Genomic DNA, 27,141 nt, shown 5'->3' on the forward strand with positions numbered 1-27,141 from the left:
TTTTTCGTGTGCCCTTGAAGATTATTAGTTCAAGCAAAAAGCTAAGTTGAAATAAAACTATAAATAGCAGCTGTAAATTATTTAATTTCTCAAATTTCCAAAACTCAAATAGTCATTCTTTCTCCGAGAAAATTCTATTTTATTCAGTGTAGCTATTTTGAAGTTTCGGGTGGGTCTGCACACAGAGACAATTTTTCGTCATATTTTTCGTGTGCCCTTGAAGATTATTAGTTCAAGCAAAAAGCTAAGTTGAAATAAAACTATAAATAGCAGCTGTAAATTATTTAATTTCTCAAATTTCCAAAACTCAAATAGTCATTCTTTCTCCGAGAAAATTCTATTTTATTCAGTGTAGCTATTTTGAAGTTTCGGGTGGGTCTGCACACAGAGACAAGAACGCGTCAAGGTAAAATGGCTCGGTGAACTCAATGAGCCCTAAATTTTGAATATCCAGAAATAAGTTTGGTAAAATGGAAAAGTGGTAATGTAGTACTAATACCATATTGGATGGATATGTACGAAGGTTTTGGATATTCAGGGAAATCATCATAGCGCCAGACTGTCGACGAAGTTGATTACCTCAAAGTTACTTTTTGGTCGGCATTATGATATCTTGTAAAAAAATAGAAAAATATCATCAAAGTATTACCATAAATGGATGAATCTAATGGTCGAGTGGGATTTCGAAATAAGTGCATTCGGCTTAGACACAACTGGCGGGAATAAATAAGTGAAAAAGATGATAGGCTGTCTTATGAGATATCATGCTGACAGCATTAGTGGGATTGGAGGTAATTTAATAGGCATACCGTTCAGTGAGAAATTTCTAGGGATCTGCTGATACACAGCGGGGTATTCCATCCGTTAAAATATGGAGAGGACATTACGATAACACAGGGTGACCTGATGCGACTACCATGAATGGTCAGACTGGTTCGTAGGAGGACTTCGGCGCTCAAGGCCGCGATGCACGAGAAGAAAAGTGGTTTCTATTTGAGTGTTGGTTTATGGCGGCTACATCCTCAGACCAGCGCAGGTAAATGTTCAATTTGAAAATATTCAATCATTTCCATAAGAGTAGGCAACGAAAAAACCGTAAAATATTATTTATTTATTATTCAATTAAATATGAGAAAAAATTACAGAGTTAAACCTTGCTTTAGGTCCATTTATAGTAAAATAATGAGAAAATGGAACACATGTTCTTCAACAAATAAGAATTATTATAAAACTTTTGAGATATGGAGTGGCACAGTATCAACTTTTATCATCAAGTAACTTTATCAAGTAAGTAAATTTAAGTATCGACTTTTTATTTACATTTTCATGGGTATTTAATGAATCCAGGTATCAGTCGAAGAGCCGCTTAACTAATTATATTTCGCAATAACTCTCATTTGAGGATTCAATCGATCCTCAGATTAAAAACAAATCTAAATAATTTCTTCAACTCAAGGCCTTAACTACAGCAGAGCATTTTGACAGTACTTCCTGGAGTTTTAAATAGAGATGAACTAAGCTTTCTTAATTGTGGTAAATACAAGAACGCATAAAATCAGGTGTAAACATTGACATAACGACCTCAAATTTTTCAGAGCACAAAACTTGAAAGAGTATGAACGTGAATTCATAAATTTACGTGTAATAATGTAAGCAGTTTTCTTTTAAATGCGCCATCAATTCCTTCCATGAAGTTTATGTTTCGGCATTGAGGGTACAAAATTCACGATTTATATGAAAGAGATTTTTATTTTATTCATTTATTTTACGATTTTATTGGGGCGAGATGGAGACTTTATAGTTCCTTCTTCCATTTAACCCAAATGACGGCATTTTTTGAAATATTCACGTATGTGCATTTTGCCATTTCTTATTCATAATTCAGGGACATGGTAGTTTGGGAGTAGATCGTTGAACTACTGCCGAAGGGTCCGAGCACGTCGCTCTGGGCACCCTCAGCTTCACCCGATTTTTCGAACCCCAGAACTTCCTGCGTACCCATGGGCGACACAGGGAAAATTACTGGTCCGCCAACCCTGATGTGTTCATTTCATACGCCTTTCAGCTTAGTATTGCAAGAACTACACCATCACCAATCAAACCGATCGGGTTGATTGCTGCGTTTGTGGTTTCTTCATGCGTAATCCTGAAATTCTGGAAACAGAAGTGACACTATGAGCCACACTTGTTCCAATAACCAAAAAAGGTCGCAAGGTGATGATAATTTGAAATATCGCAAGTTTTAAAATAGCTAATGCACTTTATGTTCCGCTATGTTTTAAAGAAATATAATTTTTTAATGATAGTATATGTAAGTTATGCATGGCAAATTATTTCTACCTCGTATCGGCAAGTGATTGTAATTGGTGCATACACTTAGACTAACAATGGGTTCTCGTAAGTTTAACAGCATATAAATCTGGTATAATTCGTTCAATTTTTAGCTTTGGAAACTCATACTGAAATAAACATAACATTTCCATGATTGAAGAACTGATAATTTATTTTTAATAGTTTAAAAAGGTTACATGTTTTTGCACTCAAGGGGAAGCCTTATCAATAAAAGTAAGTAATATCAGAGTTATTTAATAATGAAATTAATATTTGACTTAAAACCATTTCTCTGCGGTCGATAACTGATCGGAATTCATTATTAGTTCCGTATGCTGTACTACTTTAAAGTTCGAAAAGTGAAGAGTCAGGCGTGATATTGTGGAATCGAGACATAATGAAAACTTCGTTGCAATTTTCCACAGTTAAAACTTTATTGCCGACCATGGTTTCGATACACTGTATCATCTTCAGGTGATACACTGTATCATCTTCACCTGAAGATGATACAGTGTATCGAAACCATGGTCGGCAATAAAGTTTTAACTGTGGAAAATTGCAACGAAGTTTTCATTACTTTAAAGTTATCCAAAGTTTCGAAAAGTGGATTAGAAGAAAACTCAGAAACATGAATACGAGGGAGCCAATTAATTTGTTGTTCATTGCACAATTACATTGTGAAGAATCTTGTGAATTCGTAAATAGCCCAATTCACAGAATCCTTAGTTCATATTGTTCCCGAGCTTTAAAAAACGAAATTCTAACCTACGGAATAGGCCTTCTTGATGTCGGCTTAACACTAAGAGGGCAGTAAGTCTGTATGTCAGGAGATTAAATGAATATCTTTATTAAACTAAAGTAGCATGACCAGAGTGATATGTTACCATCATTGAAATGAAGTCAATAAGGTTTGGAATAGTTAAATATTGAAAGAACTCTACAGAAAGATAATTCAACTAAGAAAGATACACGTTTGGGAGAGTTTGGAGGCAGCAGTGGCGAATGCGGATAAGAGTGGAAAAAAGGGACAGGGGAAAACTAGATTTGAGAAAGATAAGTAACAAATTGAAGAAATGTCCGACAATAAATCATGGAATTATCTCTTCGATACCGAAGATAGATCACTGAACACCCACCCAGAATGGAGAAACATCGCCTGTACCAAAAAGAGTACGCCCCATAGGTTATCATTTATCACTTTCTCTTCCTTTCGCCGGATATCTAGCATAGATGTGAGAAATCGAAAGAGATGTTGTTGTCCCTTTCGCTGTACATTCGGCAACTCGACCGCCGGTGATGCAGCGATGAATGCATTGGACGTAGAGGAACAAACGCAGAGCCAGCTTGGGCACTCCGCCCACACGGGCGGAGTGCCCAAGGTCGCACGACTGCGCCGAGGGCCACGGGGGCAATTTTCGCCCCGACAAATGAGCGGCTGCTCGGCCATTTGCTCGGAATCAAGCCAACCCAAACCATTAGTCGATGATTAAGTGCATCCACTCTTTGATTCTCGACCCAAAGGTGCGTCCACCGACGGAACAACACAGCAACCAGGAAATTATGTTGTTGTTGAGAATGTGTAACACCCACGTTCCTGCATTTAAGTGGACTTTACCAACTCCAAAAAATAAAAAAATAAAATAAGGTCATACATTCAGTGAAATATATTGGGTAACATTAAAACTATAAAGGCCTACATATTTACAGTATAGTTGTCATGGTACGTATATTGAAATTGAATGAAACATTTTCATTTTGTTTTTTTACATAATTTAATTTTTTACGTTTTTTTTTATTTTAAGCATTGAAATACATATTAGGGGATGACTCTGTTAAAAGTTACCATTGCGGTACCACCTGAAGTTTCTTGGAATTTGTCAAAGGTGCAAAGAGAACGTTTTACGTTGGATTTAACCTCGTGGACTCTGGCGCGTCGCGCACGACTACGAATGCCTGTGACATTGTATGTACGGTATTTCGTCACATCTTGTGCCCTTCAAGCCCCCAAAATTTCAAAGTGTAATGGGACGCCTCGATAGCTTAAATGGGTAAAGCACTTAGCCGGACATCGAGGGATTCCGGTACGAAATCTGGTCATCGTCAATGATTTTTACACTCTGAAATTGTTGCATTGAAATGCATATTAGCGGAAGACTCCGCTAAATGGTACTGTTGCGGCACCTCCCGCACTTCTACACGAGTTTTTAACCATAAAATCGATAGAAATCTCTTTATTTCCCAAGTAGACGCACATAAATAAAATGTTGTCAATTCTGAACTTCCCCAAACATATAAACGTGAAAATTATATTCATGAATTAATTACTGCCATGACACGGGATTACTCTCTCAATTTTTAACAAAAATAAATTTGAACGATATTTTTTCAAATATCCCATGGCATATCCAAATGGGAAGAATATTTATCCTCCATATTATGCAAAATTTGCTAGTTGGACTTTTTTAACGAGACCAATGAACATGACGTGATCTGTATTCACAATATAATAGCTGCTCACGGCAGCGTGACATCTTTTGTTTTTCAATCCATATTTTTACTTGCGTGAATGTCAGCAGGTCATTTTGAGAATGGCGGGAGGAAATGAGAGCCCGTTATTCCTTCACCGCAACCAATCTCCGTCCGGATGGATTACTGTGATGATGATACACCTATTTCCCTCTGGCAGAATATCCCAATCTTTATTTTGGCTGTTCTGCCGGAAAAATGATAAAGTGGTAAAAAACAGTCAATTGCGAGGAAAAAATTCAAATGCACAGGAATGAAAATGGCTCCACAGGAAGTTCCAAAAACCTGCCGGTCCCGATGAGAAACACCCATCGCACCTCGAGGCTCAGCGGGACTGCAGACCACGGGAGGGGGGGGTGGAGGGGAGTGGGGTGGGGGACGACGGCCCCTGACGACGAGATTGGGGTGACGCAAAAAAATAAATAAAAAGTGCCGGAGGGAGGACTGGGGGTGGGGGGCAAAAATTCATGTATTGTTCTATGTGGCAGAGATGCCTACTGCGCCACCTCGAGAGCAGCTGTCCAGAACGGGGGATGAATGGGGGGGGGAAGGAGGGAGAAAGAAGGGGGTGTCGTGAAGAGGAGGAAGGCGGCGAGTGGTGAGTCGGAGGATTGGACGCCTCGCCCTTGGAAGGCCATCCGCGATTGGACCTATTTTTTCCATCATCACTCCGTTGGATGCCACTAATGTTTACACGAAACTGGAAGAGCTAAAAACATTCTCCATTCTCACGTCATCTCTTGAACGTATATTTTGACAAAAATAATTAAAGTTGATGCACCCAATTATCTAAAAATTCCGCCGAAGAATCTCGAAAGAAAATTGTTGTCATTAGAAATGGAACACGGTCTGTCATTATTTCTTTTTTCGGGGGTTCATGCAGGTATTCAGAATTTCGAAAAATAATCAAATTATCTGCACGATCAAGAGGCCAGATGCTCTGACACATTAAAATCCATTCCGTATTCTTAAAGCGCCAAAACTATTCAACAGAAGACAGCAAAGGGGCAGTTGAAATAAATAATCTGATCGACCAGAGGCTAGAGGAAATATCTGAAGAGAAACTATATTGTAAGATTTATTCAATTGTTACGATGCGAAATTAATTCACGCGTAATCTTGACTCAGAGATTGCGGTGTCTTTATGTTCATAAAGGTGCCTGGCTGGTTGAAACAAACAATTTTCGAACGACATTTTAAAGATTATTCAGTTTAAAATTAAAATATATAATCCATGTAAGCTGTATAATGGACCACTTACAAGGCACTTAAAAATTAATTTGTAAAAGTTCATTTAAAAAATTGCGAAATATATTTTCTAAATTTTAATTCTTTAAAGCGACAAGAAATGGATAAACGTCTATAAAAAGAAGAACAATTTTAAAGCCAACAAATTAAAATACTGTAGACCGTAGGAAACGAAGAAATATTGGGTTTTATGCACAAGATTGATAAATCAATGTTACGTATAACTGTTAAATATACTTTCCTATTTGAAAATAATAAAAATAAAAAATTACAATTTTTTGGGTCATATAATTTTTATATGATGATGTAAAGGGGATGCTCAGATTCACTCTAAACTGGATTCCCTCCATTTTTATTTCATCTTTCTTAGGAAATCCTGAAAACCACTGGGGAGTTCTTTGATTTTTTTGTATTATCTATCCCCTTCCTCCTTCTAGAAATGATGCAAGAGATGCCCAACTACTTTTGAGGAAACAGAGCAACATTTTTATTTGAAGGATTCTGTTACATTGGCTTGGAAATAAATTATCAAATACGTATGTAACGGTAAAATAAAATAAAGACTTTTAGCGACTTTTATGATGTTAACAACAAGTACCGAGGGAATTATAGTTAGATGTAATTTTTTTAATATTTTAAAATACCTGTATCATGTTTTTAAACTATTCATTAGTACTTTTTGCTGAGGAGCAAAACAAATCCATGGTGATTTTGATGCGTCTCTGAAATCGTTCGGTAATTCAAGCTTGAAGATATCAAACCATGGTGATCAATAGAGACCCAACTTCTCTGATTACACAGCTGTGATATTACATAATCATAAATTATTCCACGATAGTAAAACAAATCGTGATACCCAAAATTAGAATATATACATAACTGTATACGTATTAGAGCTAATTTTTGCTTCTATAAAAATACATGACAAAGTTAGAAAGACTTGAGTAGGCGATATATAATTTTATCATGCAAAAATATAGGGAGCGTGCTCATACTAAAAATAATTTATATTTTTTTCAAAGAAAACTTTTAAATCATTTATTTACAAATTGCAGGAATACACGTTGGATATATTTGGGTATTTCAAGGCACTATCAAAATGAAGTTATTCCATTAATTAATGGATCATCGCATAAATATGGAAATTTAATGATCCATCAAAGATAGAAAAATATTACGCCGCAGGGAAGATGCTTATTACATTTTGGATAATTAATTTATATTGAAACCATACATATGATTGGTATTGAGAATACTGTAAACGCTAGAAATAAAAATTTATGACAATTACCTCTCAAGTTTCGCATTGAACTTAGAAGTAAGAAAGGCATAGTTCCAATGACAATTAATTTCAATAGATTACCAAAGGCTCAGCAAAATATCAAATACATGAGCACACTAGAAAATTGGTAAACTTGCATGGCTACTACAAGATACCTATTTAGTCGCGGTAAATCTACGTTTAACGATAATCTCAGCTTGGTAAAATTTAGTATTATCCAAATTAGTATTAAATTTGTCAATTAATGAATTAATTGACAAATTAATTTAATTAATAAATATTTACAGGGACAAATCTTTAAAAAATTGCATACAGAAGAAACCTACAACAATAAATATACTTTAATAAGAACATGTTATCTTTTGACAAGTCCAGTCAATGGTTTAATAAGAATAGAACGTGTAAATGTACTAATTGGGAAAGGATCTATCATATCTCTAGAAATATATATATATATATATATATATATATATATATATATATATATATATATATATATATATATATATATATATATATGCTTTCGTAGACGTAACACGGAAGTGCTGGATAGTACAATACACAGTAACACACAATATAGAAACACAAAAAAAAAGAACACTCACACGTATTTTCTTGATATTTCGACGGAAACAATCCGTCTTCATCTGAAGATATAGAAGTAATATATATCTTCAGATGAAGACGGATTGTTTCCGTCGAAATATCAAGAAAATACGTGTGAGTGTTCTTCTTTTTTTTTGTGTTTCTATATTGTGTGTTACTGTGTATTGTACTATATATATATATATATATATATATATATATATATATATATATATATATATATATATATATATATATTCATATTTATTTATATATATATACATACATACATACATACATACATGCATATACATAACGATTACATTTTAAAATATTATTCTTCTGGACAAATGTTTGGTTTCACACATTTTATATTTAAATGCAAAAAATATACATTTTCGTAGATGCATTTGTTCAGGGAAAAAACTGTTCGTTTTTTATGATCTTTGCACAGCAACTATTGTGATAATATCACGCAAAGAGATCCCGTGAAGAAGGCAATCAATGAAAAACTGTATCCTTATGAAAAACCAATACCCGGATTCAACTCATAACGGTGGCCGCAATGAGATAATATGCCCCGAATCTTTCAACAGGCTCATGCACGCATCCCGTTAAAAGATAAAACGAAGTAAATGAAGGAAGAGCCATGTCTAATTCCGGAGGGAAGTAACCCGTTTTGCTTGATTGCGAAAACAAACCGTGGATCTCCTAAACACCATCCCGACTCCCGCGGCAGAAGGACAAGGAGACTCGAGCGAGAGAGGAGAGCGCGACATACTAGTAGATCACAATGGCAGGCCAAAGGACACATTTGAAAAGACTAGAGGTACGAGGCCGTGCGGAGGAGTGTCAGTGTCTGGAGGGAGGGATTTGTGAAAGAGGAAAGGGATGCAGTGGGGTGGAAGGGCGGAAATAGCTAGAGTGGGGGGCGTGCCTGGGAGAGGGAGATGGTGGCAGGGGGGAGGGGAGGACGCAGAGGGAGAGAGGCGGGGTTGAGTTCAAACGAGGAATCACCTATAAGGATGAGGGACGGAAACGTGGACGTCCTATTCTGTAATCTGCCTCCGTTTGACTGTGGTGTGTGCTTCTCCATCATCCTCGCCCCTACACCCCTCTCCTTCCAAGTAGTCGGGCTCCGCCACCCTCCCTCCTCCCCTCCTCAAACCCTCTCTCGCCCCTCCCCCCAACCACCCCCTACTCCCTCCCGGTCCCCCTTAAAGACCAGAGAGCCCGGCCACTCGGCACGTGAAGAGGATTCCTTCGCGGCTCACCCACACGAGCGGCAACGAGTCGAGCCCACACCGGGAGCGAAGCGCGCGCAGAGCACAGACAACGCCGAAAAAGGGATATTAAGAGCAAGGGGACATCATGGAGGATTCTCAGGTAAGTGTTCTCTCTCTCTCTCTGTTTGTGGCCGCAAGGTACGCTGTTCACTGATCACAAAGTGTCCCTTGACCTTGGATTACATCCTTCAACCTCCTCTTTTTTTTATAACCATCTCAAGTTCACGGACAGGTGAGGCCCCTGGGCAGTGTCAATAACGCGAGGGAATACTGGTTTCCTGTGGGGACGTGAACGTTTAAGCCCATTATAATCGCTTAATAATATATTTTACTAAGTAGTATACACTAATAATATACACTAACATTTAAAGTAGTCGTTTGTGACCTGGTTTATAGGAAGACGATAACACTATCTTAGCTTTCGTTTTATTACTATAATCAATGTAAACATCTATGATTAGAAATTAATAATAGCATCATAAATTAATAATAATTGAGTAAATCAAAAATGTTGTATATTTACTTTGTTATCACAATGTGTCAAATTCATTTGACAATTTAACTAATAAAACCATTTCCTCTGTCAGCTCTGTCTTATACCTAACGTTTTTAATGAATAAATTAACACTTATATTATGTTCAATGTAATTCTGCTAACATTTTAACCCTTAATAATCTAACTAATTATTTTTATTTAGCGTTTAATTTTATTATAATTGACTCTTTTCCTTTTTCATATTTAACAGTAATATTACTGGGAAACAAGTAATGACAAATTTATGCACAATTTTTTCAAAAGTAAATCACCTTTATTTAACAAATGTCAATTTACCTTTTCCAAATTTTCACTCGAAAGCACATTGTAATTTGCTGCTATTGAATTAATACTAATATAGAAATTAAATTATAGTTGTATGACTATTTTATTCCTTTAATATTCCTTGCTCGTAGGGATTGAAAACTATAGGTCTTGCGTGAGGTAGGGTAGGTAAGTTTTTCTTCTTTAGCAACTTTTTACCTGATTAAAAATGAAAAATTTTACTTATTCTGTTACGTTTAAATTAGAATTAGAAAATTACTACCCTAAAATCTTGGATTTGTTATTCTATATTAAAAATTTAACGTTGTCAACGTTTGCCTTAAAACGTTGCTGGAACTCGTAAGATAACTAATTTTGAAATTGAAATTTCTACCATATAAAGTCATGAGGCAGTCATAAAAATACTGCATGCAATTTTATAAATGACTAATGTTGGGATTTCCAATAAAATTATATCATTTCTCGAATAAAATTCCCAAGTGTGGCTTTAAAAATATGCAGGAATTGCGAGATTTAGGGAAAGGTATGCGTCAATACACATGAACATATCGTGCAGTATACAAAAAGTAATGCATGCATATTTCTTGATTATTAAATTTGGATCGTTAAATGATATCATGTATATTTGAAACATACGCAGTTAAATAGATGAAAACTGTGTAGGATATTTTCCTCATTCCATAGCACTCATATAAAGTTTTATTGTGTCCGCGTGACATGTCACGACCGAAAGTAGAAATATACAAGAATGTGCAAACAAAGAAACACAAGGTCAAACTTAGCCTATAATAAAATGGACTGCTTCTGCTATAAAAGTAATGAAATTTACTGAAGTGTGGCACTTGAGTGAACTACTCGTATTTGCAATAAAATATAAAATTAGATTATAAAATTACTAAAATATCTTTTAACCCTTTGAGACAATGTAGATATGATCAACACCATGTTATTGGATTTATCGTCCGCATTAGCACTCTTTCCGTAACACCCGCTATAGCGAATAAAATCAGATAAATTCAAACAAAATGTCTTACTGCCACTAATATATTTATTTACAGTCTACATTTATGATATCTTTAGCTCACAAGGTATTACAAACGGATTTTCTAATCCAATAGTAACAAACCAATTTTAAACATATAAAAAAGTGTTACTGGTGACTGGAAAAGACAAATTACTCTCCTGATAAATTAAGTTGGACAGAGTGAAATAGAAATGTAGTTATAAATAATAAACGTATGGCATTTATAAGAATTGATTCCCTCTCCTATATATAATCTAAATATACTAATTGTAAAAATTAGTATTATGAGTCAATGAAAATCTGACCGAACATTCATTATTAGTCTGTCTTGGAATTAGAGAATCGCTTCCAGTGATTAATGAAATAGATATTTAAGATTTTAAATCTATCTACTTATTTCGTATGATATGGCATGATGGGACTAGGATGCTAAACTCTATTAGATACGAAATATAAAGTAGGTGCATATTGCATGCAAAGTAGAAAGTACTAATCGCTTAAAAATTTAGCTGCAGAATTTATTTCAAACTAAATGAACATTGGAAATAAATTTAACTCAGCAATCATTAAAAATTTTCATAAAAAATATCTAATGCCTGGAAGGTTTATCACACTTTTTTGACACCCCGTTTCGCCGAGAATGGTGAATAAGGAAAGAAGCGCATAGACTAAGATGATCAATTGAAATTAATTCCGAGAGGCTTTTTCATGATAACATATATATATACACATATGTATATATAAATATATAATTATACAAATATATATATATATATATATATATATATATATATATATATATATATATATATATATATATATGTGTGTGTGTGTGTGTGTGTGTGTGTGTGTTTGTGTGTGTGTGTGTTGGGGGGGGGCTGAAATTTGAATTTCCATGTGCAGCTGGTCACGCTGATTAACCTTTAGATTGGTAATAATTAAGGTTTTGGAAGTAGATAAATATGTCCTAAAATGGAAATAGTGCGTAAAAGTGCGTAAACACTCAGGTCTACTAGTCACAAATATTGTTCGGAGTTACTCTAATAAAAGCGGAAGCCCCATCGATGCAGTGATTTTAAATCCTTCAATCCAATCACTTTCCTACGGAAACCGTTTGGGCTACTGCCACTGTTTTATCAATGATACTAATGGAGCCCGAGCTAGCCCCTCCCTCGCCTGCGGAGACATACGACCCGAGAGGAAGACCTTCAGTGAGGACGTACGGAGGTCAATGACATGAGAGCATGTGGTAAGCAAGAGCAACTGTCTCGACTCTAAGTGGTCGAACTGGAGCCAGCTCATTATAATTTTCCGCAGCATCAATGGCGTCCTGTAGCTTTTCATTATTTTCACTGAACAAACGAGATTATAGAAGGTCTGTGGAGATGATAATCTTAGATTTAAAAAGGCCAGCTCGATCGAAAGCTCTCGATCACGTTACGAAACATAGTGTGGAGATACTCCTGTTCCATGCTATCAGATTCAGACTGGTGACTTCCGATAACCCTTTTCATCCACAGCCAGTTTCTTAGTTCTTCAGCAGAAGAAATTCACCTAAAAACAAGCCTTGAATAGAATTCCACGAAAGTGATATGGGTGACTAAAGCGCAATAGAATCCGTTATCCCAACGAAATTAATAATTACGTTCTAGATATTGTGTAAAAACTTGTTTACTAGGCGCTTATCCACTCCTTTAATCTACTTTAAAAGTTACCGGAGGTAGGTGCAAGTCAGATATTTTCAAATGAAGTTTTAAATAATAATCATATCCATCTTCGTTGTCAATTAATTTACTAAGACAATACATTTTATTAACTTTCAACGTAAAGTATTTATTGATATCAAATTTTAAAAACATAATTCTTACCATAAAATACCGACCTGCTACTTTTCTAAATGATGTAGGGGCATTTTAGTGATTATGTGCCTTCTTGGGTGCAACATTCATTTATAAACTTGTTTTCTCTCATTAATATTTCCTTTCCTGTTTTGCATGTATATCTAGACATTTAACCTATAATAAATCACATAACACCCGATTATTTAGTAGAGTTTGCCGTTATGTAACTCATTATAGGGGATATGCCAAACCCGTTAAAAGGTTTGGGACTGTGTCATGGGCAATAATATTTATGTGCTTCTGAGATTAATGGCCGTTGAAACCGAGATTTTTAAGAACAGGAAATTCACGCTCTGCTCATAATCAATAGCAGAGATCGAGAAACATAGGCGTGAAATTGACAGAGAGAAATTACATATTTCGGTTATGAGATATAATTGAGGAAAATTCAACAGGAGAATGAAAATAAGGAAGAGTGGACTCGATCTTGCGACTAGAACAGACCAGACGGAGGCCTCGGTATTGATCACAAAGAATTTTTGTTTTCAAGGTCTACAGAGCTCATTATGCGTTGGAACGTTTATAACTGTAATCATCTTTGGAGAGAGGGCAAAGTATGGGTGCTCGTGCTCAGACAATAAAAAAATCGATCATTTCCATCCAGCCGCGCGAGTATGGCCTTGATCATTATAAAAGGCCATTACAAAATACTTGAATGAATGTTGAATAATTTGATTCCTTATTACTGTATAGATTACTGAAGGATAAATAGTGAAGCACAAACCATAAATAATACTTATTTATGATATAACCGTTTTTTTCACCAAAGGTAACGACGAAATTCGCAGTGACAGCACAGCACGTTTGGTAGACCATAATTAGTGGCGTACTATACTTATGATAACATCTACTATTTGACGTGCATACCTACTACTAGATTCCACGTTGTAAAAGGTTACATTAGAAAATATGCAATTTAAATGACTAATGTGCTCTTATTATCTTTAAATTTAAAGCCTGATCAAGGTTGGGTGATTCAAAGGATTAAGGTATTTCGGAAATAAAAAATATGTGATATACATAAATGGATAAAAATGTTGTTTAAATTAGATATCAAGAATAATTTAATCAAACGACCAATTTCATCACTATACCAGGGGCTTATATTGTGCAGTAAAGTAATATGCATATGTCCTTGGCGACGATAAATACATTGCCATAGTTGTTTGGTTGTGTTTTAAATGTTGATGGCGGGATACGTTTTCGACAAAAATATTTTCTTTGCAGATAATTCTTTCAATTGTCTTTTTGCGCTTAGGTCGCACTGCTCTTGAGACAATTTTCGTATGAATGCGTCGTTATTTTTGGCAATGCATGGGGCTTAAACTTCGAATATATGTCCACAAACCGAAGAGCCAACTTTGAATTTGTCGTTGGATACGAGACACCACTTATTCACAGGAGGAATCGAAAAAAAATACGAAAAAAAGAGCCCGGATGATCGACATTTCGCCTTCTCCCCTTTTCTGCATTCTTCGTCCGCACCCACCTTCCACTCCATCCCCTTGCCCCTTTCAGAACCCCCCTCCCACCCTCCCCACTTGTTTGTAATTTCCCGATCGGCGAGAGAGTTCAGCGAACCTTCCTACTCTCTTTCTTCAGCCAAACTTTCAGGTTCATAGTCCCCCTCCTTACCTTTCTCTTCCCATCTCCCAAACGTCCCCCCAGAGGAAGGGTTCACCACGCCCCCCCCTTCCCCTAACACCTTTCCCCGCCTCCTACACCCCTCCCTCCCCTTCTGAACCGCCACTATTTAATGCCACTCGCGGTTCTCGACCCTCCCAAGGGCGACCCTCTCCCCTCCTCATTCCCCCCCCCAATGCTCCCACACGGTCAGCTTCAACTCCTCCCTCTTTTCTCCCTCCCCCTCCGTATACATCTCCGGCCTCACCACCACCCCACGACAACTCCCACTGGTTACATTTCCCCCCCCCATATCTCCGCCTTTAGTGCTCCCCTCCAAAACCGCCCACTAAACCCCTTCCATCGGCGAGAGGAATATTCCCGAAGGGAAGGATGCGAACGGTCCCCGAAACGCCACCCCGTCCTCCGTCCGTTACCACAACTCCGCCGCTTCAAGTTGGTCAACACTTCTGGCTGCATCGTCTATTCCATTGATAGACCATCTAGGGTACAGAGACAAGAGGAAAAGGCAATTGGAATTGGTATATGTAGGGAGCAGCATTCCCCATTACGAGTGGTCGGGTCTGAATCCAACGAGTATCATGTTTTCGTTATCTATACGAATAAATGTAACCAATTTACATTTCCCCTCTCATTCTCCAAGGAGTAAATGATTGAAACTATTTGAAAGTGGTAGAAAATCCTTCACAAAAACTTTGTTGCCGGCAACAGCAGACTAATGCTACATCTCCGCTTCAAAACATTTGTCAAGACAGGAAATAGTACTGCCGCAACATGGAATTTGAAAAGAGAAAATTGCTCTACTCCACTTTGCAATAAATATTTTCGTTAATAAAATACACCTTCGACACCTCTACCATTACGTTTGACCTCCATCTTGTTCTTGAGGAATATTTAATTTGAAATGAAAGGTTTGGTTGACTTTATTTTCAAAATTGGTAGAAAAAATTTCAACCGATTATAGAATACTACTTTGAAATTATAATAATTTATGATTAATTTCTTGCTACAACAAATCAGATCGAATGAGGGAAAGAAAATACATATGAAAGATAAACATTTTAGAATACCGCGCATGACTGGGGTGATGTTGAGTAGTACAGAGAAAAGGTCGGAAGGAAGCCGTGATGACGAAATGGGTAACTTTTAGAAGGACGGCCAGTTTGCAAAGTGCAGGACACACCGTCCTTGAGCACTGATGATTATTTTACATGATGTTCACTTTTTCAATTATTTGAATCCTTCCTTAGTCCATATTTTTATTTTTGTCGTCATAAAATTGTTTTCACTATAGACTTTCAAATTGGCAGAGTTGCTTATTTTTCCTGTGGGCACATACAGAGTGACGATAAAAGGAAAATATTACTTGATTCTCTGCATTGAATAATCAAAGTCTGACCTAGAAAATTACAATATAGAGTTATTCCGGTCATAAATACATCACAACCCTTCTAATTTTAATATATGATTATGATTCTATCACGGAGATCCATTTATTATGAATACTTTTTTCACCCATCAGAGGTCCATTTTTATTCAAGCACCTTAAATCAAAATAACCGTTCGTTTGGGAATTCAGCAGATCTTACAAGAACAATTTCCGGCATGAGAATAAATAGGCCATATAAATTCATTATTCTATTCATAAAAACCATAAACACAGTAATCAACCCGAAGGTCGGTTTGGTAGGTGATGGTAGCGTTCACCCAGTACTAAGCCAGACGGCGTATGAATTTCACACGTCAGGGTAGGGGGGCCAGTTCATTTCCCTGTGCCGGTTATGGTTTCCCAGGAAGATCTGGTACCCGAAAAAACACATAGCTTTGGTGGAGCTGCAGGTGCTCAGAATGGCTTGCCCGGGAATCAAACCCGGGACCCGGTCCAACGCTCTACCCCTGTACTACCACGTCCCTTATTTTGCGATTTCATTAATTGCAAACGAGATATTAATTAGTACGAAACAAAATTCAAGGGCATTGGAAATATTTAGCATGATAATCTCCGCTCAGGCTCCTAGCATTCCTGCATTAAAATTACCTGACCGATTGGTTACCATCTGAGCAAAAGACACGGTTAGAGTTGTAAAAAACATTGTTTATGTTTAAACTTTTTAATTTTTTGTATGTATAACCATGGAGAGAAAAAAATAGATAGAGTATACAGTCCCTTATGGGGAATATTTGCGGATGTTCCTCGAAGGAAACACTTAATAGTGAAGGGCGATTGAAGTGCGGCGGAGGGCGAAGGGGGAGAAAGGAGTGAGACGGGGGACTAAGGTTTAGGAAAAAGGAGTGACGGTGGAGTTCTGCACAGGAGAAGGCGTTAAATCACAACAAACACGTAGTTTAAGCACCGCAGATGAGCATGGGAAATACCCTTGGACTCGGAGAAATCAGTTAGAGTACGGGTGATGTCAGCAACATTATTAATTTATCCCGCAAAAGTTCTAGGGAGATGAATATCTAAGGTTATGCCAGCAAGTTTACATACAGAAATAGAATATGAAGTAGATGGGGATAGTTTCGGTCCAGGAATACTTGATTAGGAGACGGAAAGGGCACTCAGGATATTGAATTAAAGAAGGCAATGGGGATGGACAAATTTTCTGCGGAACTCCTTAAAAGTTGATAAGGAAAATATGGGAGGAAGAGTTTTTATGCGCTAATCGGTAGCACATATGAGGGAGGAATTATTTCGTCAGATCAGTGTTAGATCTCATCCCAAAAAAGGAAAATGCAACCATATGTGATAACTATAGAGCAATGGGTTTGATTTAACACCCAGTTACGTTGGTTCTTAGGATTATCAGTAAAATGGTGGGGTTTGGCCACTTGACTACTCAGGGGAAGACCACTGACAGGTCTGAATTCAATAAGAAAAGAGATCAGAGCAGAATACCATAAGGAAATTGTTTGGTTTGATGGATTTTGGTAAAGTGTTCCATAGGGTTAATTGGGTTGAATTAATGAATATAGTACAGACTATTTTTGTAGATTAGAGCAATAGAAGACCTACAGTTGGTCTATTTGGGAAGTGTTTTGGACTAAGATGGCTAAAGTAATAAAGAAATCAGAAAAAAATTTCTTTCCTCATGGGAATTTTTACAGGGAGAGGAGCGTTGAAGACAAGGTCCATGAATAAAGCATTTTTGGAAATTCTATTGAAAGCTTTAATGATAGGGACTTGATGATAGGGACGCTGAGTGAGGTTGTTGTGAAAGAATTGGTGAGTTTGGAGAATTGGTGATGGGAACCTTGATATGCAGTGGGGTTTTGTACGGCGCTTAAACATGGCCAATAAAGCAAGAGTGCTAATAGGAGACTTTTGAGACGTGGAGGTGTATAGGCATGATAGGTGAGGAGAGATGATTTTTGGGAGCAATCAAAAGGAGGTAGGAAAGGTGGATGAACACTATTTTGATGGACAATTGAATGATGAGGCTGTGACAGAAGAATGTATGCAGATATGACGTGGGATTTGTTTAAATGTGGTGTCAGCCTATGTCTTGGGCTAAGCTATGAAGTGCAGTGGTGTTAAATTTGTGTCCATCAAAATCCATCTGAAATTACTGATTACCAAATAAAAATGGCAAAATAATAAAATAAAACGTCCCTCTATTCATAAAAACATATAGGGTGGGCACATTTCATGAGTGAACATTGAATTATAGAATAACTTTCACATTGGATTGAAACTCGGGGAGATGATTTATTTATACCGTCTGATGTTTATTAAAACGCAAGAACTAATACATAGAGAGATACACGCCTAGAAATGTCAGCCAGTCTGTTTAATTTAATTATCTTATTCATGTTTGGAGGCATACTTTTATTCAAAATTAAAAGTTGTTTCTACGGAAAAACGCTAGGCAAAATATCTATCATTTCATATAACTTTATTTTTTTTTTTATATTTTATTTCATCAATGAAGGGTGAATTATTTATGCAATAAAAATTTAAAAAATCATATCGATATTTTTGGCGTCCACGTAATAGATTAGCACCTTCATATTAAAAAAGCACTAAATATAGACCTTTTCTCACTCTAATGTTCCTTCAATGACCTTCGATAGCTTACCTCACATGCTGTCGAACTACGTGTAGTGAAATGAAATCATGGTTTACAAACTTGGAAAATTTTGTTTTTACTATGGATATCGCGAATGTTTTACCAAATGACGCTTAAATCCTCCTCATTCAGAAGTGTAAAATAGCACGAAAAAAGCACAATTGAAATAATCAAGAAGCGCACACTTTATGGAAAACAATGGTCTATGTTTCGTGGCAGATTGGACATTTTAAGGTTCGGTGTAGGACTGTTCTCAATTTCATAAATTTGGCATGCCCAGCAAAACCCTTTCGCTTTGAATATCTGCATATAATAAAATATTGGAGAACAAAAGGTAGCAACGGCTTTGCTTAGCATTAACCGTGAATATACAATCATGATTCCAAATAAGTCATTACCGAACAAAGCGATTCTTTGGAGCATATTTTCTGAATTCGTCAACTCTGCTTTGATCTTCATCGATTCACCCTCAGAATTCAAACATACTATCTTCAAACCCAAGCTTCCTCGCATCCTTCTGCACAGAATCCATCTTAAGAATTGCAAACAAAACAATCAGACGGAGGATCAACCACTGTGGAGGACACAGTAAAAAGTCTAAATATTCATTTGAAAAAGATCTAAATTTGTATCAAACACACCTAAATTTACTATAGGAATCTGCTTTAGTAGAATGCTGGCTGTCCTACATTTAGTGAGCATGATAATTATCTGATAGCAGTTCCAGTCCTTATTGCAAAATGCTGCAAAATATTTCAAAATAAGTGGAACAGCATTATCAGGAGTTTACATAGAATTTACAGATGTCTATTAAAATGGGCATTTTTAAAAATGTGTTATTACGAAAAGGGAAATGTTTGACATTCCAATTGTAATTTTTATATACTACGTGCATTCAAAACTGTTAATATTTTATAAGTCAAAGCAAAGTAGTCATACACAAATACATATCCACTTCGGCGTTATTCTAAGTAAAAAATAAGTCTCAACACACCAAAATAAGCTTAATTTTTTGAGTTAGATTATTGACCCATGTGGTCTGTTTTGGAGAATGATTTTAACTTAAACAAAAATGTGGAATTATCTGAAGATGATTGAGTAGAATTGAGCTAAAAATGCCAGTGACTAGAACAAAAACAATGGTCTTCAATTATCTAGTTAAAAACGCATACTCTTCTCAAAATATGAAGTGAATTATGTTATTTGTGATAGGACAATTAACGATGATATGTGTCATGTTGACCGAAATTTTAATAAACAATTTCTATTACAGTAAAGACTAGTTACGAGTGGAGAAACTCAAGTAAAAGAGATCCGCTAGGAATAAAATTTATTATTAAATAGTAAATTAAGATTAAGCCAAAGTACTAGTTTTTCTTTTCTCAACGATGATAAATTGCCCTTACTGATAGACTTTAAGAATCTATTATTGAAATAGAAAGAAAGACTCGTACTTTTCCACAGATTTTATTATACGGCACGACGCGTTTCACCGACTTGCGGCATCATCAGGTACCTGATGATGCCGCAAGTCGGTGAAACGCGTCGTGCCGTATAATAAAATCTGTGGAAAAGTACGAGTCTTTCTTTCTATTTCAATAATGGATATCAATTACTTCCACGAAGTGAAGCCTGAAACAATAGAATATATTTAAGAATCTAGTTCAATTAGGAAGAGGGAAAGGAACTTAAAGTCTCATTTTTAGGTTTTCACTTAACTTTTACAGAAAAACATTCATGGGAGACTGTTTTAACAGCAATCTTGTACTGTGAATAAATCATCAAAATTTCAAGCCTTCAGTCAATAAACCAGATAGGTAGCACAAAATAATCACTTACTTTTAAAATATAAAGCCCGTATATGTTTCCAAAATATCTGGTGTCATAAGACGAATACGGAGCTAAAAACACCTGTGGTGTTTGACATGAACCATTGATATTGGAAAACCATTGTATGCAGATGATCTATGATGACATCGATTATTGAAATTCAAATATTACGCCCCATGAACAATACAAGAAATGTTGTAGTAAACGAATTCATTACGTACTACGAGTTTATACGCATTAATGTTGGCTCACAGTGATACCTTAAAATTTTTCAAAAGTAGAAGTCCCAGACATACCTATGCTCATTTGATCGTAATTATGTACCTCATAAACATTTTGTCCAAAAGAGTACCTAAAATTGCCATTACTTGGAGAAATGATCTTTGGAAGTGGTGGCCTTAAGTTAATAGGATGTAGGGAAACTTATTTGTTCTACTGTTCACAGGTATGTAACCAAATTGTGCCCAATTGTGGTAATTGAGTCAGAATTTAATGACGGAGTGCTTCGATCTAAGTAGCCTTCCTCCTGCTGTGGGTGACGGGAAGAGAAAAATATCATTATTTTGTTTCCAATAAGAAAAAAAAAGAAATAGACTATTGCTTGCAGTCGTGCGGATGATTCATATGGACTTAGATTCATGTAAATTTTTAAATATTTTATCCACTTTGACCTTTAACCTTTATTTTGTTTCCAATACATTGATCAATATATATTAATTGATGGAGTGACCCATAAATATAGAGATTATAAGTACACATTATCATAATTTGTCGCACGTTTTGAGTAGATGATGGAATAAGACCTCTGAACTGGCAGAAAATGTTTAATAGTTCGCATCGCCCATTAGGCAGTGTTTGTTTGGTATTTCCATTTGTCTAAACTGAATTAACTTATTGAAAATAACCAATAAACATCACATAGGTTACGACTAATCATTCATTAAAAAGAGAAATAGACTATTGCTTGCAGTCGTACGGATGATTCATATGGACTTAGATTCATGTAAATTTTTAAATATTTTATCCACTTTGACCTATATTGATTTAAAGAAAATCTATCTCTTATCACGATACTTTATTTATCAAATTTTTTTACTCGCAAACATGACTTTTTGAGATATTTGTAATGAATACTACAGTCGTAAACTTTTAACAAATGCAGCATTGATTATTCTTTCTGGCGATTTTGGACGCGTTTGATGCTCTTCAGTCTCCATCACTCTCAAGCTTAATGAATTTTTTGTGTACTAAAGACAGTTAATAAAAACGATGCCCATTCTTTATCTCCAAACATGTTTTCCTCTACTTAAATCGCGTTCGCTGCGCGCGATGGGCAAAGCTCCTCGAATTCCAACACTGCTATTCGTAGAGAGTTCAGCATTCTGCCGTGAGATGTCGGGAGCGGCGCACTTCTACATTTGAAAGGCTTCTACTTAAAGTCATATTAAATTTGATCATTCCAGTTTTACACTAAACCGTATTAAAGTATAAACGACAAAAAAAAATATTAAAAACATATGTAAGAAATTGTAAGATTAGGAGTAAAACTATCTATTAAGTTCATATTTTTAAATAATATAAAAACAAATCTTTTTTCGTAATTATTTACTTTTCCTAAATAAAAAGAAAATGTTACAAGTGAGCAAGTAACGAGGTGGTAACTTATATTCAACTTACAAATTATGACTTTTTGGTAAAAAGTTGCAATTAATCTTTGAAACTCACTAAACCTTAAGCAGGTTCAGGCTTCATTTCGTGGAAGTTTTGTACATCCATCAGATGAAATAGAGGACGCATCTTCCTACTGCGTTTCATTTAATTCAGTTTAAGTATTTTATGGATGCAAAACTTGGACGGTGGGAAAAGGCTCCGTTGGAAGTGATGGAAATGATGATTTGGAGAAGAATTATGAGAAAACCAAATTTTCACTTTTCCACAGATTTATTTGTAGCGTACAACGCGAATCAGTTCATCGAAAAGTCTTCAGAAACAAGACTGAACTCTTGACTTTAACTGAAGTCTTATACCTGAAGATGGTTCAATGAACTGAAACGCGTTGTGCGTTACAAATAAGTCTGTGGAAAAGTGCAAATTTGTTTTTCTCATAATGACAAACGTCCACTACATCTAGCCTGAATCTGTGGAATATATTGGAAAGGAATAATAATAACAAAATGGAATGACAAGAAAAGTAACACAGAAATATTGAAAAATATTAAGGAGGAAAGGAATTCAATAAAAGAGATGGAGAAAAGGAAAATTAAATATTTTGGACATGTTCTAAGATATAACAACTTCCTGGAAAATATAATTGAGGAAAAACAAGGGAAAAAAAGAATGAGGAAGGCCAAGAAAGAAATTTATAGATGACATATAAAATACTATGAGAGTAACAACCTGCAATGAACTGAAATAAATGGCAATGGAGAAAGAGACCAAAGGCTGCAACAACAAGGCTCCGCCTTTAGGAGATTATGATGAATTTTTTAAATTCTGATGAAAAGTGAGTTCTCTCTTTCATATGATTGATTTGTGAGCCCATGGAAAACTTCTTTATGTAGAATAAAAGTAAAAATATTATTTATTTCAATAATATTAAATATGCTCGTGATTTTTTTTTCAGCTTTCAATTGCCATATTTTTTTATAATTAACTTTTCCCAATTGTGCCTCTATTATGCCAATTTGATTGTGCCATTATATTATTTTCATTTTATTCCTGTCCTCATATTCTTAACATTTTATATGTTTCTTTAAACTATTAGCTCTCTCACTCATCCAAACTCAATAGCTCACTTTTTCCTGATAAATTTCGATGTGAGAAAAATATTTTGCTGATGCTAGCAATCTTGTTTATTCCTAAGTTTCGTTATTGTCCCTGCTGGCGGTTTTCATATTATTTCCAACGAAATAGCTCAGTATTTTTGCCATCAAATTGGACGCTTCTGTGCTGTCCCTCTCGTCCCATCGCCCTCCCCTCCCCCCACTCACTTCTGCCCTCTCCCTTTGCCCCTTGACTGCTCCAGTACGGGTGCATTCGCCGACTCCGGTCTCAACAAACCTTGATACTATCACTCCTTGTCTTGCAGGCGTGGGCAGCAGTTTGTCTGGCGCTGGCGTGCTTGACCTCATGGGGTTCATCGATGCCGCTGGCTGCCTACCAATCCTCGCACGTTTCTGGGTACCCCGGTGCTCTCTTCTCCCCGCAATACCCTGGATACCCTCCGTCGCCGTACTTCTACGCCCCCGGCCCCGCCTCCAAATCTTCCCTCGCCAAGGGAGCCACCGGAACGGCTCAGCAATATCCAGTATACAGGTAATGAAAATTAAAGCACTATCTCATGATTTCACCTCTGATACAGTTGAAATTTAATAAGAGGGAGGTTCAAATGAAAACCATAAAACTTGAATCCTGGTTGTCTCGAAAATCTTTGAATACTATAGGCTTTCACTCATACAATTTTCATGTTTGGTACTTCTGGTGTACAATAGAATTATTTCGGTACTTCAAAAGTTCACCGATACTTCCAGAAAAAAAATGGCTTTGACCGCTATAAAAGCCTCTCCCGTCATTACCCGGTCTGGTCGACGGGGGCCTGAAACGAAAATAACACTATTTTAAGACTTCTAGCCCAGGAAGTGAAATAGCTGAATCACCATTCTGAACTTTCATTTTTCGATGCATTTAGACATGTCTCACCCCAATTATTACTGAATGTATTGTATGAATGCGCTGTATTGCAGCGTTCTGATATCATGCTGTCAGTTCTAGGCCACTCATAAAACCATTGCTATCACTGGGCAAAACAAAAATTGGCATTGGCATAATTTTTCAAAATTGTAGCGCAGTTTTAAGGTTTTCACTTGACTCACCGTGGTAAGGGAAATATATAATAAGGGAGGAAGAAACCAGAATTTTTGGAGCAAAAATGTACAATGTGTCGTTCATACACGTCTAAGCTATGATCTACCAATCTTCTCCGTCTCCATGCACTGATTCTGTAAACCACTATGAATTAATACGTTAATATTAAGTTAAAGTGTTGTACTTATATTTGGTTCATATCTTTATCAATGCAGTGGTCAATATGTAAGTTTGAATCTACGATTCAAATATATGATACATTATTTATCATATCCATACCATAGCTCCTTAAAATATTTAACATGATTACCTTACCTTGAATGCATCATAAGATTCAGCTAAATCATCGAAGTGAGTATGTTTTAAAACATTTTCATCAACATTGGGCCACCAAAGATTTCTTAAAGTTTGTCCAGGCCTTATCTCATAAAAAATTATTTTTTGCTTAAAAACACCCTCTGAGTTTTCATTTTCTTTTTACATTGCAAAACCAAGCCGAATGATTTTTTCATTCGCAACTCTTTGGATGAGTACCTACGTGCGCGGCGAAGAAATTTGTCTCGAAACAGTAATTCTCCACACTCTTTTACAGTAATCCTCAAGGCTTTCCCAACTACGGATACTACTTTGCACCGTACCTGGCGCCAAGTGGCGTCTTCCCCGTGACGCAACAACGTTCACCGTCACCCAAGGGGGCACCGATTGGCCAACTCCCGGCCGGTGGCCAGTACGTCATCTACCCAGCTGGCACGACGCCCTTTAGGGACGAACGTCAGACTCTTTGGCAGAACGTGCAGAACTTCATCCAGGGACTCCGACCCAACCCGTCGGAACGACCAAATCCCCTTAACCCGCTGAACTGGTTCGGGGCCAACCAGCCTGCCAACCCCCCCACTGCAGCGGCGGAGGAGATCGAAGAGGAGGCCCCTGCGGAGGGCGCCGGAGAGCCTCAACCCACAGTGAGCAACGAGGTGGCCGAGGAGGAGAAGCCGGCGGAAGCGACGGTGGAGCAGGAGGGGAAACCCGACGACGAGAACCCGTCCGGAATGCCTGCAGGGACGTACGACCCCCAGGCTGACGTGGAGCCGGAGGCTGCAGCCGTGGAGACGGAGGAGGCGCAAGCGGAGGCGGCCGAGATCGCCTCCCGCTTCCTGGCCAGGAGTAGATACCTCCCGATCGTCGGGTTTCCCCGGAACGTTCCCCGGAAGAGGATGGGGACGACTGAAGGGGGCGCGGGAGGTGGCGCCGGCGCCGCACCTGCAGGCGATGACGACGTTGGCGAACAGGAAGAGGAGGAAGAGGACAGCGTGGTCATCGGACCAGGAGGATCCAATCCGTCCGTGGCCCAGGCAAAGCCCGCGGCGATCGCCTTGGCGGGAGTTGGCGGGGTCGCAGCCGCGGCGCCGACCGCCACCGCGGTCGTCGGAGCCAACGGTCTTGCCGTGTCGGCGCCGTCCGCGACGGCCATAGCCGGACCCTCGGCAGGAGCACCGCCCCCGGGGCTCCTGCCCAAGTTCCCCACCCGTAGGGTGCCGGCCCAAAAGGTGAGCCCGGAGGAGGCGCGGAGGAACGCGGCGATGATCGAGGCGGCCCGGCGCCAGGCAACGCTCCTCGCCTCAGGGCTCGGGAACGTCGGAACCTCCAGCTTCCCCACGTTGCCCATCATGGCGTACCAAGTGTGGAGGGGCGACAAGTATGGTTTAAACTGAAGGAGGGAGGCGGATGAGGGTGTGGACGGAAGTCGCCGACGAGCATAAAATGTCAATTCAAGGGGTGCCAAATTTCCAAAGGGGGCGACCATCCTACTCTGAAAGATCATGGCTTTCACAATGCATTCAACCACCGCCCAGGGATCACGAAGTAATGCAACGAGAGGCTAAATTTAAGAAGACATTTAAGAAGTAATATTTAAGAATTTCAACTGCTCAATGTATACTCAAAAACCCCAAAGAAAATAATGCATAGCCCCTTGGGTATTGTAAGCATTTTCAAGATGAAAGCTTTTGCACTATACCTCAAGGGATTTCAATGATCAAAATACTGTTCAACTCTGCATGAGTAATCCATTAAAATCTGTATTATTGGCTAATAATTCGTTCTACTGCATAAAACTCATCAAATGAGCTATCTTAAAAATGATAAATGGCGATTTTTTGGGTTAAATAATAATTTTGGGAATAGCATGTATCTCAGCAATTTCTGCCTCGACTCGATGTATCTCAAATTATAAACGCAATCCGTAAATAGAATTACACCGTTTCGCTGAGACAACGAATGCTCTTGGAGCAACAACTTTTATGGATAATTAGTTCGAAATGTTCGATACCAGAGAGTGTACAGAACATCTTTAATATGGAAATGTGATAATAATTTTTTTGCAATTAAAATATACGATGAAGTCTAATCGCAAAATAAAATTTGTACGTGTGTCTGTCCATTTTATTTATTCCCATGTTCCCATGTATGTACTGATAACTAAGCTTATTACTCCCATTTTTCAAGGAGAAAAAAAGAAAAGCATTCGTAGAAGATTCATCACATATAAGCGGCTGCGTTCATGTTTAATAAGAGTAGGTAAGTCGATAATCCTATGTGTGAAAAAAAACCTTCCCGCAAAAAGTACCCGACTTTTTTTATACTACGGCTTATTAAAACTTTTAATTTGTGAAGCATAAAAACTTTCCATATTTTCACTTATCAATTTATTTACAAAAATCAGACACAAATCTC

At 37.4% G+C, this 27,141-nt stretch overlaps 1 protein-coding gene across 1 annotated transcript; it reads left to right on the forward strand.

Moving 5' to 3' along the window:
• Positions 1-9,343: 9,343 nt before the first annotated feature.
• Positions 9,344-26,120, forward strand: LOC139701075 (fibrous sheath CABYR-binding protein). Its single transcript, XM_071599649.1, has 3 exons — positions 9,344-9,358; positions 23,636-23,862; positions 25,004-26,120. The coding sequence occupies exons 1-3, from the start codon at positions 9,344-9,346 to the stop codon at positions 26,118-26,120; spliced, it is 1,359 nt and encodes a 452-aa protein (XP_071455750.1).
• Positions 26,121-27,141: the final 1,021 nt, after the last annotated feature.

Source organism: Hetaerina americana, unplaced genomic scaffold (assembly GCF_022747635.1).
Source record: "Hetaerina americana unplaced genomic scaffold, ioHetAmer1.1.p SCAF_11, whole genome shotgun sequence".
Taxonomy (NCBI): domain Eukaryota; kingdom Metazoa; phylum Arthropoda; class Insecta; order Odonata; family Calopterygidae; genus Hetaerina; species Hetaerina americana.